This window comes from Littorina saxatilis, linkage group LG7 (assembly GCF_037325665.1).
Source record: "Littorina saxatilis isolate snail1 linkage group LG7, US_GU_Lsax_2.0, whole genome shotgun sequence".
Classification (NCBI taxonomy): domain Eukaryota; kingdom Metazoa; phylum Mollusca; class Gastropoda; order Littorinimorpha; family Littorinidae; genus Littorina; species Littorina saxatilis.
The window spans coordinates 45,665,537-45,679,551 of record NC_090251.1 but is presented as its reverse complement, the minus strand read 5'-3'; the positions used below and the strand labels follow the sequence as shown (position 1 = coordinate 45,679,551).

Below are 14,015 nucleotides of genomic sequence, written 5' to 3'. Positions count from 1 at the left end.
CGCCACAGCTAACTATAGTTTAGTTTGTATCATTCCTTGATAGTTTGGGTTCGTTTATGTGTGTGTGTGTGTGTGTGTGTGTGTGTGTGTGTGTGTGTGTGTGTGTGTGAGTGTGTGTGTTTGTGTGTGGTGTGTTTGTATGTGTGTGTTTGTGTGTGTGTGTGTGTGTGTATGTGTATGTGTGTGTGTGTGTGTGCGTGTTTTACCTTTGTTTGTTGGTTTGCCTATCCGCCTGCTTGCTTGCCCGCTCGCTTGTTTTTTTGTAAGTTCGTGTGCTTGCGTTCTGGCATTTTCTCTTTTGTCTCAATTCGCTCATTATATTCAATGGGTAGTATTTTTAAAGAGTGTGTGCGTATACGAATGCACACCCACACAAGGGCAATCACCAATGGCTTTTACCTCTGTATTGCACATTGAATTCTTGTTCTTCTTCTCTTCTATTGTTTCTTCACACTGTTTACTGTAATAAGGGTTGCTTTGTATTTGTGTACGGATGGCGAGGCGCGTATGCTGCTTCCTGTCAGTCACGCGCAGTCTTTCCTGCTTTGGACCCGGACCACTTGAGTTATGGCACATCATGTTCAGTGCTTATTTCGTCAATGGAAAAACCTGCCTTGGAGTGGAGGCGAACTAGTTACTGACAGCTGTAATCAGAACCGGTGTACTTAGACGTGCAAACTATCAATATCTAATCGATTAACTGGCTTATTTCAAGCCATCTTACAACTTGTCCTCAGGGAAACACCTCTTTACTGAATCATGATAACAGCGGTTACTTGTATAGAATGATAAGATGTAGCTCTTAGGACGGTAACTGTAGACCCAAGTTCCGCCATGTTAAAAGAGCATGACAATCAAAATCATGACTGGACATTGTTGACAGAAACCACAGGTTTCAAATGCGTCATGTGTTGTTGGTTGTCAAATTAACATAATACAGAGTTTGCTGGTAGAAAGACCAAATCTTCAGAACGAAAAAATAAATAGTCAACGTCATTTTTTAGTCTAATTTAAGGCTGCTGAGCCCCACCACAGAACAGCTTCTGTAACGTTAATAGTAACAGTTGATGACATACGCCAGTTAATTACATCAGCAGGCATCACACTATGAGAGACACAACCGTCGAACACTGAAGAAGGTGACGGTCAAAGGAGGGGGAAACTGGTAGGCCCGACAGACTTACTCTGACCCGCTTACACACACACACACACACACACACACACACAGTGCATACGCTTGCTTACTTGCTTGCTTACATACTTGCTTACATACAGTGAGCGCGCGTTTGTCCAATTCCGCAAACAATATCTACGACAACCACCTTAACATTTCTCTTGGGACTTTTTTTTTCGTCAAAATAATACACATGAAATCATTGTCCATCAAACGTAAATCACAAAAACACAGCTAGCTGTCCAAAAACAAAACTAGTTTTTTTGTTTTGTTCACCCTGCTCCGTCCTGCTCCAGTTTTTGAGAGGGTGTCGTCTGCTGGGAGGAGCCATAGTTGGGCACGTGACCTGAAACCACGTGACCTTCTTCCCCAGCTTCGCGGAGCTTGGCGTAAGTGAAGGTGGGGACGACGGGTGGTGAGAGTTTAGTGGGAGAGCTTAGGCCGCCACCGCGTCGCTTGCTGTCCTGCTTGATGACCAGCTCGGCTGTGTCCGGCGGCACTGACCACGGCTGGCGTTCACCTGGTGGTGTAGGACACGGTCATGAGACACAAGGTACAGTGGAACCCCCCTTTTAAGACCCCCCAATTTAAGACTCACTCTTTTTTAAGACACACCTTTTTCAGATGTCTTGTTCACAACCTCTGTAAATTAACTTCCAATTTAAGACTCACTCTTTTTTAAGACACACCTTTTTCAGATGTCTTGTTCACAACCTCTGTAAATTAACTTCCAATTTAAGACCCTCCGTTTTCAGATGTCTTGTTCATAACCTCTGTAAATTAACCTCCATTTTAAGACCCTCCGTTTTCAGATGTCTTGTTCATAACCTCTGTAAATTAACCTCCATTTTAAGACCCTCCGTTTTCAGATGTCTTGTTCATAACCTCTGTAAATTAACCTCCATTTTAAGACTCCCTCCTTTTTCAGATTGTCTTGTTCATAACCTCTGTAAATTAACCTCCATTTTAAGACTCCCTCCTTTTTAAGACCTGATTTTCTCAGATTTAGAGAGGTTTTAAGATAGGGGTTCGACTGTTGTGAATGGGGTATTGAGCAAAGAAATAGTTTGTGTCCAACCGCGAAAAGTCTCCCTCCTCAAAATGGAGTTATTGGAATTTGTTGTAAAGTGAGTTGAAGTTGCTTGTTGTAATATTTTACTAACGCAAAGACACGTTCCTTTGCAAGTTCACAGTGGAGTTGTGTAATTTATATATAACCTGCCATTTGAGTTTAAACATAAGTTCGAGTCACACTGAATAAGAAGAGAGCCACACTCGTGATTGTACAATTGGAGAGAGACAGACTGACAGACGGACAGACACGAGCAGAACAGAGATATTAATGACGAGAAAACTGACTTGGGGTGGGATAAAGTTAGTGACTGTGACTGGGAGAAAGTAGAGAGAGACTGGTACGGGGAAGAAGCTGACTGGGACAGGCAAGACTGCGGACAGGCAGACAACAGACAGAGACAGACGGGTGGAAAGAGAAGATCGAGAGACTGATCGGGTTAGTTAGCAACTCGCTGAGACATGCAAGACAGACAGGTAGGCAGATGGAGAGACAGACAATATAGACATACTCAGAGTAGACGGAGAGACTGACTAAGACCCTTTACGAGAGACAGACAAGATAGATAGACAGGAGACAGACACAGACGCAACAATCAGACAGACAGGCAGACAGATACAGACAAACAAACCGAGACATTTTTCTCTTACCTGATCCAAAAAGAAGAAAAGACAGACAGGCCAGTCCTGTAATGCCAGACGTGATGAAGAACAAGGCGTTCCAGCCCCGGAAACTCTGAAAAATAATTACAGCAACATTTAATGGCAGCATGCTTCTTGTGTAGTCCAACTGTCTGGGCGTTAAGATGGTACTCGTATATGATCCGCTTGGACACATACCCAAAATAAACAGCTTTATAACGGTGAGTGTGTGTGTGTGTGTGTGTGTGTGTGTGTGTGTGTGTGTGTGTGTGTGTGTGTGTGTGTGTGTGTGTCAGTGTGTGCGTGTGTGTGTCAGTGTGTGCGTGCGTGTGTGTGTGTGTGTGTGCCGTGTCACAGTGTGTGTGTGTGTGTGTGTGTGTGCCGTGTCACAGTGTGTGTGTGTGTGTGTGTGTGTGTGTGTGTGTGTGTGCGTGCGTGCGTGCGTGTGTTTCACTCTGAGTGTGTGTGCCATTGTGTGTGTGTGTTTCACTCTGAGTGTGTGTGCCACTTAGTGTGTTAGTGTGTGTATAATTATGTGTGACACTTCAGTCATCACTAAAATCGCGGATGCAGGAAAGGAACGACAACTCACTCATTCCGCAGACTGTTTTGGAGGAGCAACATTTCTCTCCCCTGATGATGTTGAATTTACCGTTATCTTTTGTTAGTCTCCGCCATTTTGACCAACAGCTCTATTCAACTATTTGTTTCGCGCTTGCGCCTTCATCGTTAATGCTTCCATGCAATTGCCAATTTTTTTGCAATAAATACTCGTCTTTTTTTTCTCTTTTTTTGCCAGCAAAAATAGTGGGTTTTTTTTCTGCCGAATCTTCTTTCTGCAAATACTTTCTTTTCCACAGAAAAAAAACAAACAACGTGTGTTGGTCATCAACCACTTTATACAGGCGTACCAAGGACTAATACTACTTGAGGCGTACTTATACGACACGGATACAAGTATAGACACCCAGAAAAACTTTATTCTCGAAATTGTTGTCCATTTACTCAGTGGAGACAGATACGAATTAAGAGACAGTTTACGTGACAACATTAATCACGTCTTCTCGAACGTTGCTTCCCTCGTGACGTCAGAGATTTCACTTTTTTTTTTTGGTAAGGGGGTTGGGCAGATGTATTTAGTAAAGACTTGTGGCAATGACGAAACAACTTTTACCTTGTCTTCCGTGAGAACACCAGCCAAGATAGGTGCACCGACTGACGCAATGTTGCCAAAAGTTGACGTCACAGCGACAAGCACTGAGGCGTGACGTGTTGACAGGTCGTAATGGTTCAGCTGCCAGCCTGTCAATAACAATCATTAGGATACTAATAATAATAATATGGGAGATTTATAGAGCGCTTGACGTTATCTAAGCGCTTTACAATGAAAAACTTGACATACATATGTACATACAAAGCGAAGCGAAAAAGCATGTGCAGCAGCATTCAGCACACAAGTGAACAAACGTACAGACAAACATAGGGCCTACCAAGAAAAGCAGCATACAAAACATCAGGAAGCATACAAGCGGATATAAAACCGTAACATTTAGACAAGGCAAAGCAGCAAACCAAGCCAAGGATAAGGTTGGGTTGTTTTTTTCTCTCCACTTTTTATTGTCTTTATCTGCATAATCACAGACATATGACACACTGAGGCTGTCGTTTTCAAAGTCATACTAGTCCAAAAGCACTTGAAAAGAGGCATAAACAATGGTTCGTCGTCTACCCAAGAGAGAGTAAAAAGATTAGAATTGTCATCATTACAGGGCTATGAGTTCTTTACTTACAAGTACAACAATTTTTCACATAATCGGGATAATACCGAGACAGTGGTTCATGCCATGAAAGGACGCCTTCGGGACCCGCGAAATGTGACACTATATTGCAGGTGCCTTGTCATGACAGGTACATTTTGGTAGAGTTGAAATACAGAAAGGGCCGGGACAACACAAGGTGTCCTTTCATGGGAGGCGTCCACTCATCTTAAAGGCACAGTAAGCCTCCCGTAAACCATCACAGAGCTCCCCGAGCGTCACGTCTACATACAGTACAAGCATACTTCCATTTGAACGCTCACCGAACGGGAACATCCTGGCTGCTTTCTGTCGAGCGTGAGAAATTTTCAAAGAATTTATTTTCGTGGACTTGGGCTGCTACAACAATGGCGCCTCGTTTTGGTGCTGGACGGCTGTTATGATATCGGAAATCACGCCCGGACAGTAAGCCTCCCGTAAACCATCACAGATACTGTCAGGCTTTTACACACAGTACAAACACGCTTCCATTTGAACACTCACCGAACGGGAACATCCTAGGTGCCCTACGTAAAGAGCGAGCAATTTTCAAAGAAATAATTTTTCGGATTGTCTCCATCTCAATCGGACCCATCCTGAACTCAGGTCAAAAATGAGTTACTTCCCTTCAACTGGCGATAGCCGTGGAGCGATGGTTATCAGAATGATTCGGACCGTGGTGCGTTTTGGCGCTAGACCTAACTTTTAAAATCTAAATAATAAATTCTCAGCTTGTTACACAAACATTCTTAAATCATAAAAGAATTCTTTTTTCATCAAGACAAGATCAGTACAATTCGAAGTTTTGAAAGTTTGAAAAGCCCGAAAGCAGGGTCATGCAAGGTCGTGATTTTTGTAGCAGACGACGGTTTATAGGCAGTCAAAAGCCATCGCTAGAGTTCTTATGAATCACATTCGTTTTTTTCATGAAAAGTCAGAGGTACATAACGTGCTATTGCAGATAAGCTCACAGCGAGCCCCATTCAAATTACAAACTGACGACTGCATTGTGAAAAAGGGAAACTGGATCACACGGGTTCACGATGGCTCAGGGGTAAGATAAACCACGCAAAAATAAATTCTTTGAAAATTGCTCGCTCTTTACGTAGGGCACCTAGGATGTTCCCGTTTGGCGAGCGTTCAAATGGAAGGGTGTTTGTACTGTGTGTAAAAACCTGACAGTATCTGTGATGGTTTACGGGAGGCTTACTGTGCCTTTAAGCCCGCTACTAACTACAGCCGAACCACGCCGAACTAGTTCGTCGAACGTTCGGCGACGTCATCAAATCAGGGGATTCCCCTATTTTGGTGTTGCAGCGGTACGTTCGGCGCGTCATCGGCGAACTGACTTTTCATTGGTTGATTAGTTTTGTATCTCCACCCTTGAAGAGTGACAATACTGACGGCTATGACGCTGTCAACCGATCACGAGTCTTCTCACGTGATATTTCTTGATCATATGACCGGTATCGCCGATACATTTCGCCGCTAGTTAGTACACCGAACCAGGCACGGTGTAACGTTCGCTGAACGTTCGGCGACCTAGTTCGACTTGGTTCGGCTGCTTTTTTGTTGTTAAGAGGTTGATACTACTTTGCCTTGATTCTTTGGTCAGCGAAATATTCTTTAAAGAATATTTCGCTGACCAAAGAATCAAGGCAAAGTAGTATCAACCTCTTAACAACAAAAAAGCAGCGCAATGAAGGTGGGACAAGACCACACCTTCACTTGGACACATACCAAAACTCAACGCATTGACTGGATCATGCGAGGAGCGGGATGCATGCATTTTTCAGATTGGCATCAGCGTCAGTTAAGAAACCGATTCATCCAAAAATGTTAACACTGCACAGAAAGCAGCCAGGATCTTTTAAATGTTGGAACGTGTCGAAGTGGAGGGATGATCTTGCCCCACGTAGGAGACTGGGAAGATCTGAAAGAATAAACCGTGTTCATTGCAAGGAGTGTATCGTTAAACTCCCATTTAATTTGTGCAAAACGAAGTCACCAGAAACAAACAAGCAAAAACTCACCGGAGACAACAAAACCGCCCACGCCCACAGCCAGCGTGAGAAATATCATGGCGACCATGCCTTGTGTCGTCTGAGTCAACATGATGAAAAATATGGCCTGTGCTCCAAAACCTGCCACACAATCAGAGGTATAAGAACAAAGTTTGAGGTAAAGATGCCATAGATATTGTTTAGAGTATTGTTATCCACAAACTGTATTTAAGTGTGTGTGTGTGTGTGTGTGTGTGTGTGTGTGTGTGTGTGTGTGTGTGTGTATGTATGCACGCTGTTGCTATTGTACATCGCCGTGAGCTCTGGTGAGAAGGGGCGATTAATAAGTGTTCATGATTATTACTATCCTTTCTGTGTACACGATCATATTCACCGCCGCAGATCTGTTCAGGCTTCACATGGATTAAGAGCATTATTTCACTTGGACACATACCCAACACCAATCGTGAGGCTATCCCCCCCCACCCCCAAATAAAATAAAAATTTAAAAAATGTTTTTTTATTAAATAACAGTATCTTCTGCATGTGTTCAGCGGATTATTTCATATTTGGTATACATAATACATTAAATTCGGATAAAGGATATTCAGTTCACAAAGTTGGAAATGTGTTGATCAAATGGTCTGACTTTTATGCTCTTTTGAAAATGTGCTCTAAATTTGGGGGTAGACTCAACCGTGCGAAGTTTGATATTATACGATGTTTGGTAGCTTGTTGGTCCGAGGGAGGGGGGGGGGGGGGGATCCACGTTTCGCCTGAAAGCTCAACGCCATTCGCCACCTCGATTTGTTACATGGAGAACAGCGTTATTTGTGAATCTCATGCCACATCTAGAAACCATTAACGTACGCTTCGAGGTCTGTTACCATCTTAGCCAATGCAATGGCGTCTGCTCCACGACGATACGGAGGCATGCATACCCCTGCGAGTACAAGAGGTCTTCATTACTTCAGTTTTGGCTGTCCTGCACTGAGCCTGTAGTCGACTCCGCGAAGACTTTGCGAAGAATTGCTTTACCTACAATTCAGTACCAAAGCTTCGTGCGGTCGACCTCGTCCAATTAATGCGAGGCTTCAGGACTGACCTGCCGTGAGCAGTTTCCTGGTGTGTGAGGTGGTCAGCATCTCGTGACCCATCAGAAAGTCGGCCAGCAGACCACTGGCCAGAGAAGCGGTCATCTTGAACACGTGGGGAAACGCTGAGAACGCGCCGTTCTGTAACACAACAGGAGTTTCAAGTTACATTGAATATGACACGGAATTGTCGGTGATTGCGTATAGCTTGTTCAGATGGAAATTCCTTCCTATGAGATCAGTTCGTCTCTCTATCTCAGATCGTCCCAGGCTGTCCCAGGACCTGGAACTGGGCGCCAGGGCGAAACGCAATAGCGTGCCTACCAACCCACCCATGTTTTAATATTTATAGGTACACTATCCACTTTATCTTTCACTCTAGGGACCTTAGCTTAGGCGCACCAACCAGGTGAGGATAGTTGCCCTGTTCAGGGATTTTCTCAGTAAAAGAAGAAGAAGAAGAAAAAGAAGAAGAAAAAGAAGAAGAAAAAAAAGAAGAAAAAGAACAAGGAAGGGAAGGGAAGGGAAGGGAAGGGAAGGGAAGGGAAGGGAAGGGAAGGGAAGGGAAGGGAAGGGAAGGGAAGGGAAGGGAAGGGAAGGAAGGAAGGAAGGAAGGAAGGAAGGAAGAAAGGAAGGAAGGAAGGAAGGAAGGAAGGAAGGAAGGAAGGAAGGAAGGAAGGAAGGAAGAAAGAAAGAAAGAAAGAAAGAAAGAAAGAAAGAAAGATAGAAAGAAGAAGTTACGTGAAATAAGACCACCCCCCCCCCCCCCCCCCGCACATACCAAAAATCAACATTCTGAATGCTTCCTGTGCAGAGTGAAAATGTCTTAATGGATTAACTTTTAGCAAATTGACACTAGTGTCAGATACAGAATTGATTCATCGAAACATTCCAATTAGGCACAGAACATGGTCGGGCTGTTGATATTTCGTATGTGCGCAAGAGTAAGGGTGCTCTTTTGCCAGGAACAGCCTGGACAGATGATATGTGGTGGTGTGCATGATTATTCACACGGGAAGGAAGAAATCTTCGTGATTCGACTGGTCCCAGAGTGAGAGATCTGGATACAAGCAGACAGACCACAAGTCACAGTAAGGGTTTATTACAAACTAAACACCCCAAACAATGCTTTACTATTTAAAGGAAAAGCAGCAAAGGCTACCACGTTGGTCAAAAAGTAATGCCTTTGGGGAAAAACACGGACATGATATAAAACAATGTATTGAGGGCCACATGTAAAAAAGCAGCAGATAACTGATCATTCTATTAACCAAATTATAGAACTCTCTCTCTCTCTCTCTCTCTCTCTCTCTCTCTCTCTCTCTCTCTCTCTCTCTCTCTCTCTCTCTCTCTCTCTCTCTCTCCCTCTTTCTTAATGGATTGGTTGGTCTTATATGCACCGGAGACATTACGTGATAATTTTATTTTGAACTATAACAGACTAAAAATCATAACACCGACTCCACGTATTGACCTTTTCAAATCAAGCCTTCTTTATTCAGGTGCGGTCCTATGGAACTCACTGCCTATTTTTCTTAAGCATAAAACAAACACAGACAGCTTCAAACAAAATTATATTTCGCACATAATGCAACTAAACATGTGCTGAATGGTTCATCAATTCATTTAAAATGTATGTGCATGTTAAACAGAATTATAATAATATGCAGATCTAAATTAAGTTATGTTAAAAATTGACACTTTTTATCATTGGAAATTGTACTTAAAATGCAGCATGACAATTTATTTTTTAAATGTGTATCTGTATATATATACAGTTATAATGTATTAAGTTTGATGTGATAGTTCTTTGATTATATTGTTTTCTGTTCTTGTTGACCCTATATTAGGGCGAGGGCTGGATGTAAAAAAGCAATATTCTTGCTTATCTATTACCCTCGATAATAAAGATTTTGTCTTGTCTTGTCTTGTCTTGTCTCTCTCTCTCTCTCCCTCTCTCTCTCTCTCCCTCTCTCTCTCCCTCTCTCTCTCTCTCCCTCTCTCTCTCTCCCTCTCTCCCTCTCTCTCTCTTGAATTCATTCACTCCCCGAGCCACTTCCCAAATTCTCCAGCCAGAGTAGACGGAACAGAGTCAGTCCATAAAACAGTAACCTCACCTCAGCAATTCCAAAGTTGAACATATCAAGGTAGGATGGTTCGTTGGTCAACATGAGTATGAAAACCCAGTTTCTGGCAAAATTACACAGGCATAGCGACATCACAGGCAGTGACGTCAAGATGTCACTCCATGGGATCCGTATTCCCTGCAACAAAACAGCACAGATTATTACAATGTCAGGATGTTTTCTTATTTATCACGAGCAGCTAGACCATTGTCTTCCGCCTCCGGACAGGCCACTGCGGACTGAACAGCCACCTAAAAAGAATATGCATCAGACAGTCGGCCCTGTGCGACTTTGGAGAGGCGGACCAGACACCGGACCACTTCCTGCAGCCCTGCCAACTCCACAGCAGTGAGAGGAAACGCCCACGGGGATATCGCTGGACACCAAGCTGTGGGGCAGCACCCAGGACCTCAGACTGACAGCCCACTTTGTCAATAACACGGGCCAACGAATTTAGACACAACCATCATCGAACGCTGAAGAAGAATAACGAGCTGGGCGACCAAAAGGCTTGTCCGACAACATGCTACCAAACATCTTGAATAGATATACAGGCACAGTGACATCACAAGTTATGACATCATAGGTTTTCCTGAACGGGATTCATATTGGTTTAAACAGTGTTTATTCAACAATTCATATGTATTTGAACACTAGATGAATACCCGCTTCGCCGGGTAGCCGGCTTCGCCGGGAAGAAGTACTTAGAGCCGTACGCCGGCTTCGCCGGGTCCGAACAATGGACCCGCCAAGCTTAGGTCCCTCCCAGATTCGTGGAATGGGTACAGCACGAAAATGATTCAGTAGCCATAATGCCATTCCTGACCATATCGAGTCCCATCCTTGTCGACGAATGTAACCGTGTTAATCACCTTTGGAGGCGAACTCCACTCAAACAGGATTGAGCAATTTAGAGCTTATCTCTACGCCCTTTTGAACTGTTATGGCTTCTCAAAGGAAGGCCAGTACATACAATTACACAAAAGCCGCCAGACCACATCACAAACAGAACTGAACAATCCACAGGTGTTGCCCACATAGAGAGACACACACACACACACACACACACACACAAACACAGAGAAGCCGTATATATAGAGAGATAGATGACAGTGTATTTTTCGCGTGGCTATAAATTGATTCGACCTTTGCACTTTTACAGTGAGGATAATTTACGGGTCCAATTTACGTTCTGGACACTGCGGTGACCTTCTAAAAATAGTAACAGAACGCCGGGAATATCCGAAGATGCCCCCTCATACTATAGTGCACCATACGAAGGAAGGGAGGTAAACGCTGAAAACATGGAGAAGATAAGGAAGAGTTACTGGGAATGGTGAAATGAACAGAAAAACCAAAATCGGTTCAGCGCTGCGCGCTGAGAGCACGTGTTGAAATATCTCATCGATGATATTGTGTCCGGGGTGTAGCTGAATACGGTGTCCAAATTTGAAAAAGATCCACCGAGAACTTTGGCTTTGGTGTGTCGGTATGGGGGCCCGGGTAGCTGAGGTGGAACCAAAATCGGTTCAGCGCTGCGCGCTGAGAGCACGTGTTGAAATATCGACCAGGTTGTGTCCTGTCCCGGGTGTACCTGAATATGCCCACCAAATTTGAAGCAGATCCATCGAGAACTTTGGCCGTGCATCGCGAACACTCACACACACACACACACACAGACAGACAGACAGACAGACAGACAGACAGACAGACAGACAGACACAAGTCGTATATATATATAGATGATACATGTTACGGATCATCAACAAGCTCAAACTTATGGTGGTGACCCTAACGGGAGAATTTAACATATTGATTACGATAACTTGCGACGAGACTTCGACAAGTACTTTTTAAACGGGATTCATATTCCGCTTTGAAAGAAAACAGCAGAAATAGTTACACAGGCACAGTGACATCACAAGTTATGACATCATAACCGGCACGGTTGGCCTTGTGGTAAGGCGTCCGCCCCGTGATCGGGAGGTCGTGGGTTCGAACCCCGGCCGGGTCATACCTAAGACTTTAAAATTGGCAATCTAGTGGCTGCTCCGCCTGGCGTCTGGCATTATGGGGTTAGTGCTAGGACTGGTTGGTCTAGTGTCAGAATAATGTGACTGGGTGAGACATGAAGCCTGTGCTGCGACTTCTGTCTTGTGTGTGGCGCACGTTAAATGTCAAAGCAGCACCGCCCTGATATGGCCCTTCGTGGTCGGCTGGGCGTTAAGCAAACAAAAAAACCAAAAAAACAAAAATGACATCATAGACAAACAGTCAAGATTTCACTCCACGGGATTCATATTCCCTGCAAGAGGACAGCATCAATAATTATGCAGACACAGTGGCATTCTGGGCTTAAAAGGCTTCGGAAGTTTTAGGAGGCAAAACAACTTTTGTGAAATGGGAAATACTCAAAATGGATGAGGATTTCAATCCCTGAGTAAAATGACCAAAAAAGCTTCAGGGTACATACCTCATAATCAAATTTCTCGCTTCCTTGCAGGTCTTCAATGAAGAACAGCTCATCCTGGCTAATCTTCTTGTGATGGGCGGGCTTTTCCTCGGATAACCACGTCCACAGCAAGACATAAGCCACGCCCACTCCTCCTGACAACCAATAGAAAGGCCAGGTCATGTCACATAGTCCTCTGACGTAACACTCGTGAAAATTCGTGAATAGTTTCTCGCTAGATGAAGTGCGCTGGCATACGGTTCAGCGCTACCCATTTTATTCTGCATGCGTGTGTGTTCATGTTTTCGAAGCTCAGAGACTTTTGCTTTAAACTTGCAATCTTGAGGAAATGGAAAGAAAGCGTGTTTAGATCAGAAACCACAGACGAACAGACTACGGTATAGCTGCTGTTGAGTTATACAGTGGTCCAGGATAAGAAAGGGCAACCTCCGGACAGGACAAGTGTCCCTGCTTTAATTTGCAGGTGTCCTCTCATGACGGGTATGCGTTATTCAATTTATCAAACTTAACGGACAAGAGGTTTTGTATCGGGAGTTATCGTTTCATCAGAGGGATGCTTCACGACAGGCGTCACTGTATTTCAAAGACACTGGTCATCCAAGATTTTGTGTTCCAACCACAGGTATGCATGTACGTGCATAATACTGGGGAGCGTTCTGAGGAGGGGGGGAGGTACTCCTGCACTTGGCAAATAATAGTACTGTAAGTTGCCAGAGCACATCCCCAACCCTAACCCCACCGTACCCACAATGTGCTGTGCCTGTTGTGCCAACGTTCCTGATATGACGTTTCTGATAATTATGGGAACGTTTTCCATGGCAGAGCAATTTTAAATGATTTTATTTTTAGCGTTGACTGAGGATTTGTTTAAAACATTGATGACAACAGTACTCTATGATACTTTGCACTCAGCTTGCACAGCTTGGAGTGTGAATGTGTATTATAATTAAGTGCTGTACTAGCTGCATATGCCACATAATTCCTGTCTAAAAAAAATTTGAAAATGATAAAATAAACTCTGCAAAAAACAAGAATTGCACCCATTTTTTTATCCCTACTAAAGCATTAATTGCCGTTTCAATCGAATTATTTATGCCACTTAAGTTAAGACCTTGCATGTCTATCTGGCACAATTTTCGGATCAAAGATTTCTTTTACAGGGGTAACGTGACCGCCGCCCAAATGAGTGTACCCCCAGTATTGATTGACCTGACCCAACCCAAACCCCACCCCATTGTGATGTGCCTGTTGTGCCAACGCTTCTGATATGACATTTCTGGTGGGAACGTTTTCCATGACACAGCGATTTTAGATGATGTTATTTTTAGTGTTGACTGAGGAATGGTTAAAAACAGTGATGACAACTCTAGGGTACTTTGCACTCTGCGTGCACAGCTTGGGATGCGAATGTGTGTTATAACTAAGAGCTGTACCAGATGCCACATAATTCCTGTCCACACAAAAAATCTAAAATATCATATGAGAATTAACACTGCAAATATATATACGAGACAGCGAGAATGGTAGAGACTGAAATCCTCATTAGCACAGCAGATAATACTAGCTGCTATTCTAGTATGATAGAAACTAACCATTAAAATAATATAAATGCTGCCATCCTAGAATGGCAAAGATA

At 43.7% G+C, this 14,015-nt stretch overlaps 1 protein-coding gene across 1 annotated transcript in view; it reads right to left on the bottom strand.

Annotated features, from left to right (window-relative positions):
• Positions 1–1,323: 1,323 nt before the first annotated feature.
• Positions 1,324–14,015, bottom strand: part of LOC138971989 (vesicular glutamate transporter 1-like) — a 52,338-nt gene continuing 39,646 nt past the window's right edge. The window contains exons 8-14 of the mRNA XM_070344832.1: positions 12,380–12,513; positions 9,898–10,044; positions 7,792–7,921; positions 6,717–6,827; positions 4,062–4,189; positions 2,897–2,981; positions 1,324–1,694 (exon numbers count right to left, since the gene is read on the bottom strand). Coding sequence (XP_070200933.1) covers positions 1,447–1,694; positions 2,897–2,981; positions 4,062–4,189; positions 6,717–6,827; positions 7,792–7,921; positions 9,898–10,044; positions 12,380–12,513 — 983 coding nt within the window. The 3' untranslated portion in view covers positions 1,324–1,446. The remainder of the gene's footprint in view (positions 1,695–2,896; positions 2,982–4,061; positions 4,190–6,716; positions 6,828–7,791; positions 7,922–9,897; positions 10,045–12,379; positions 12,514–14,015) is intronic.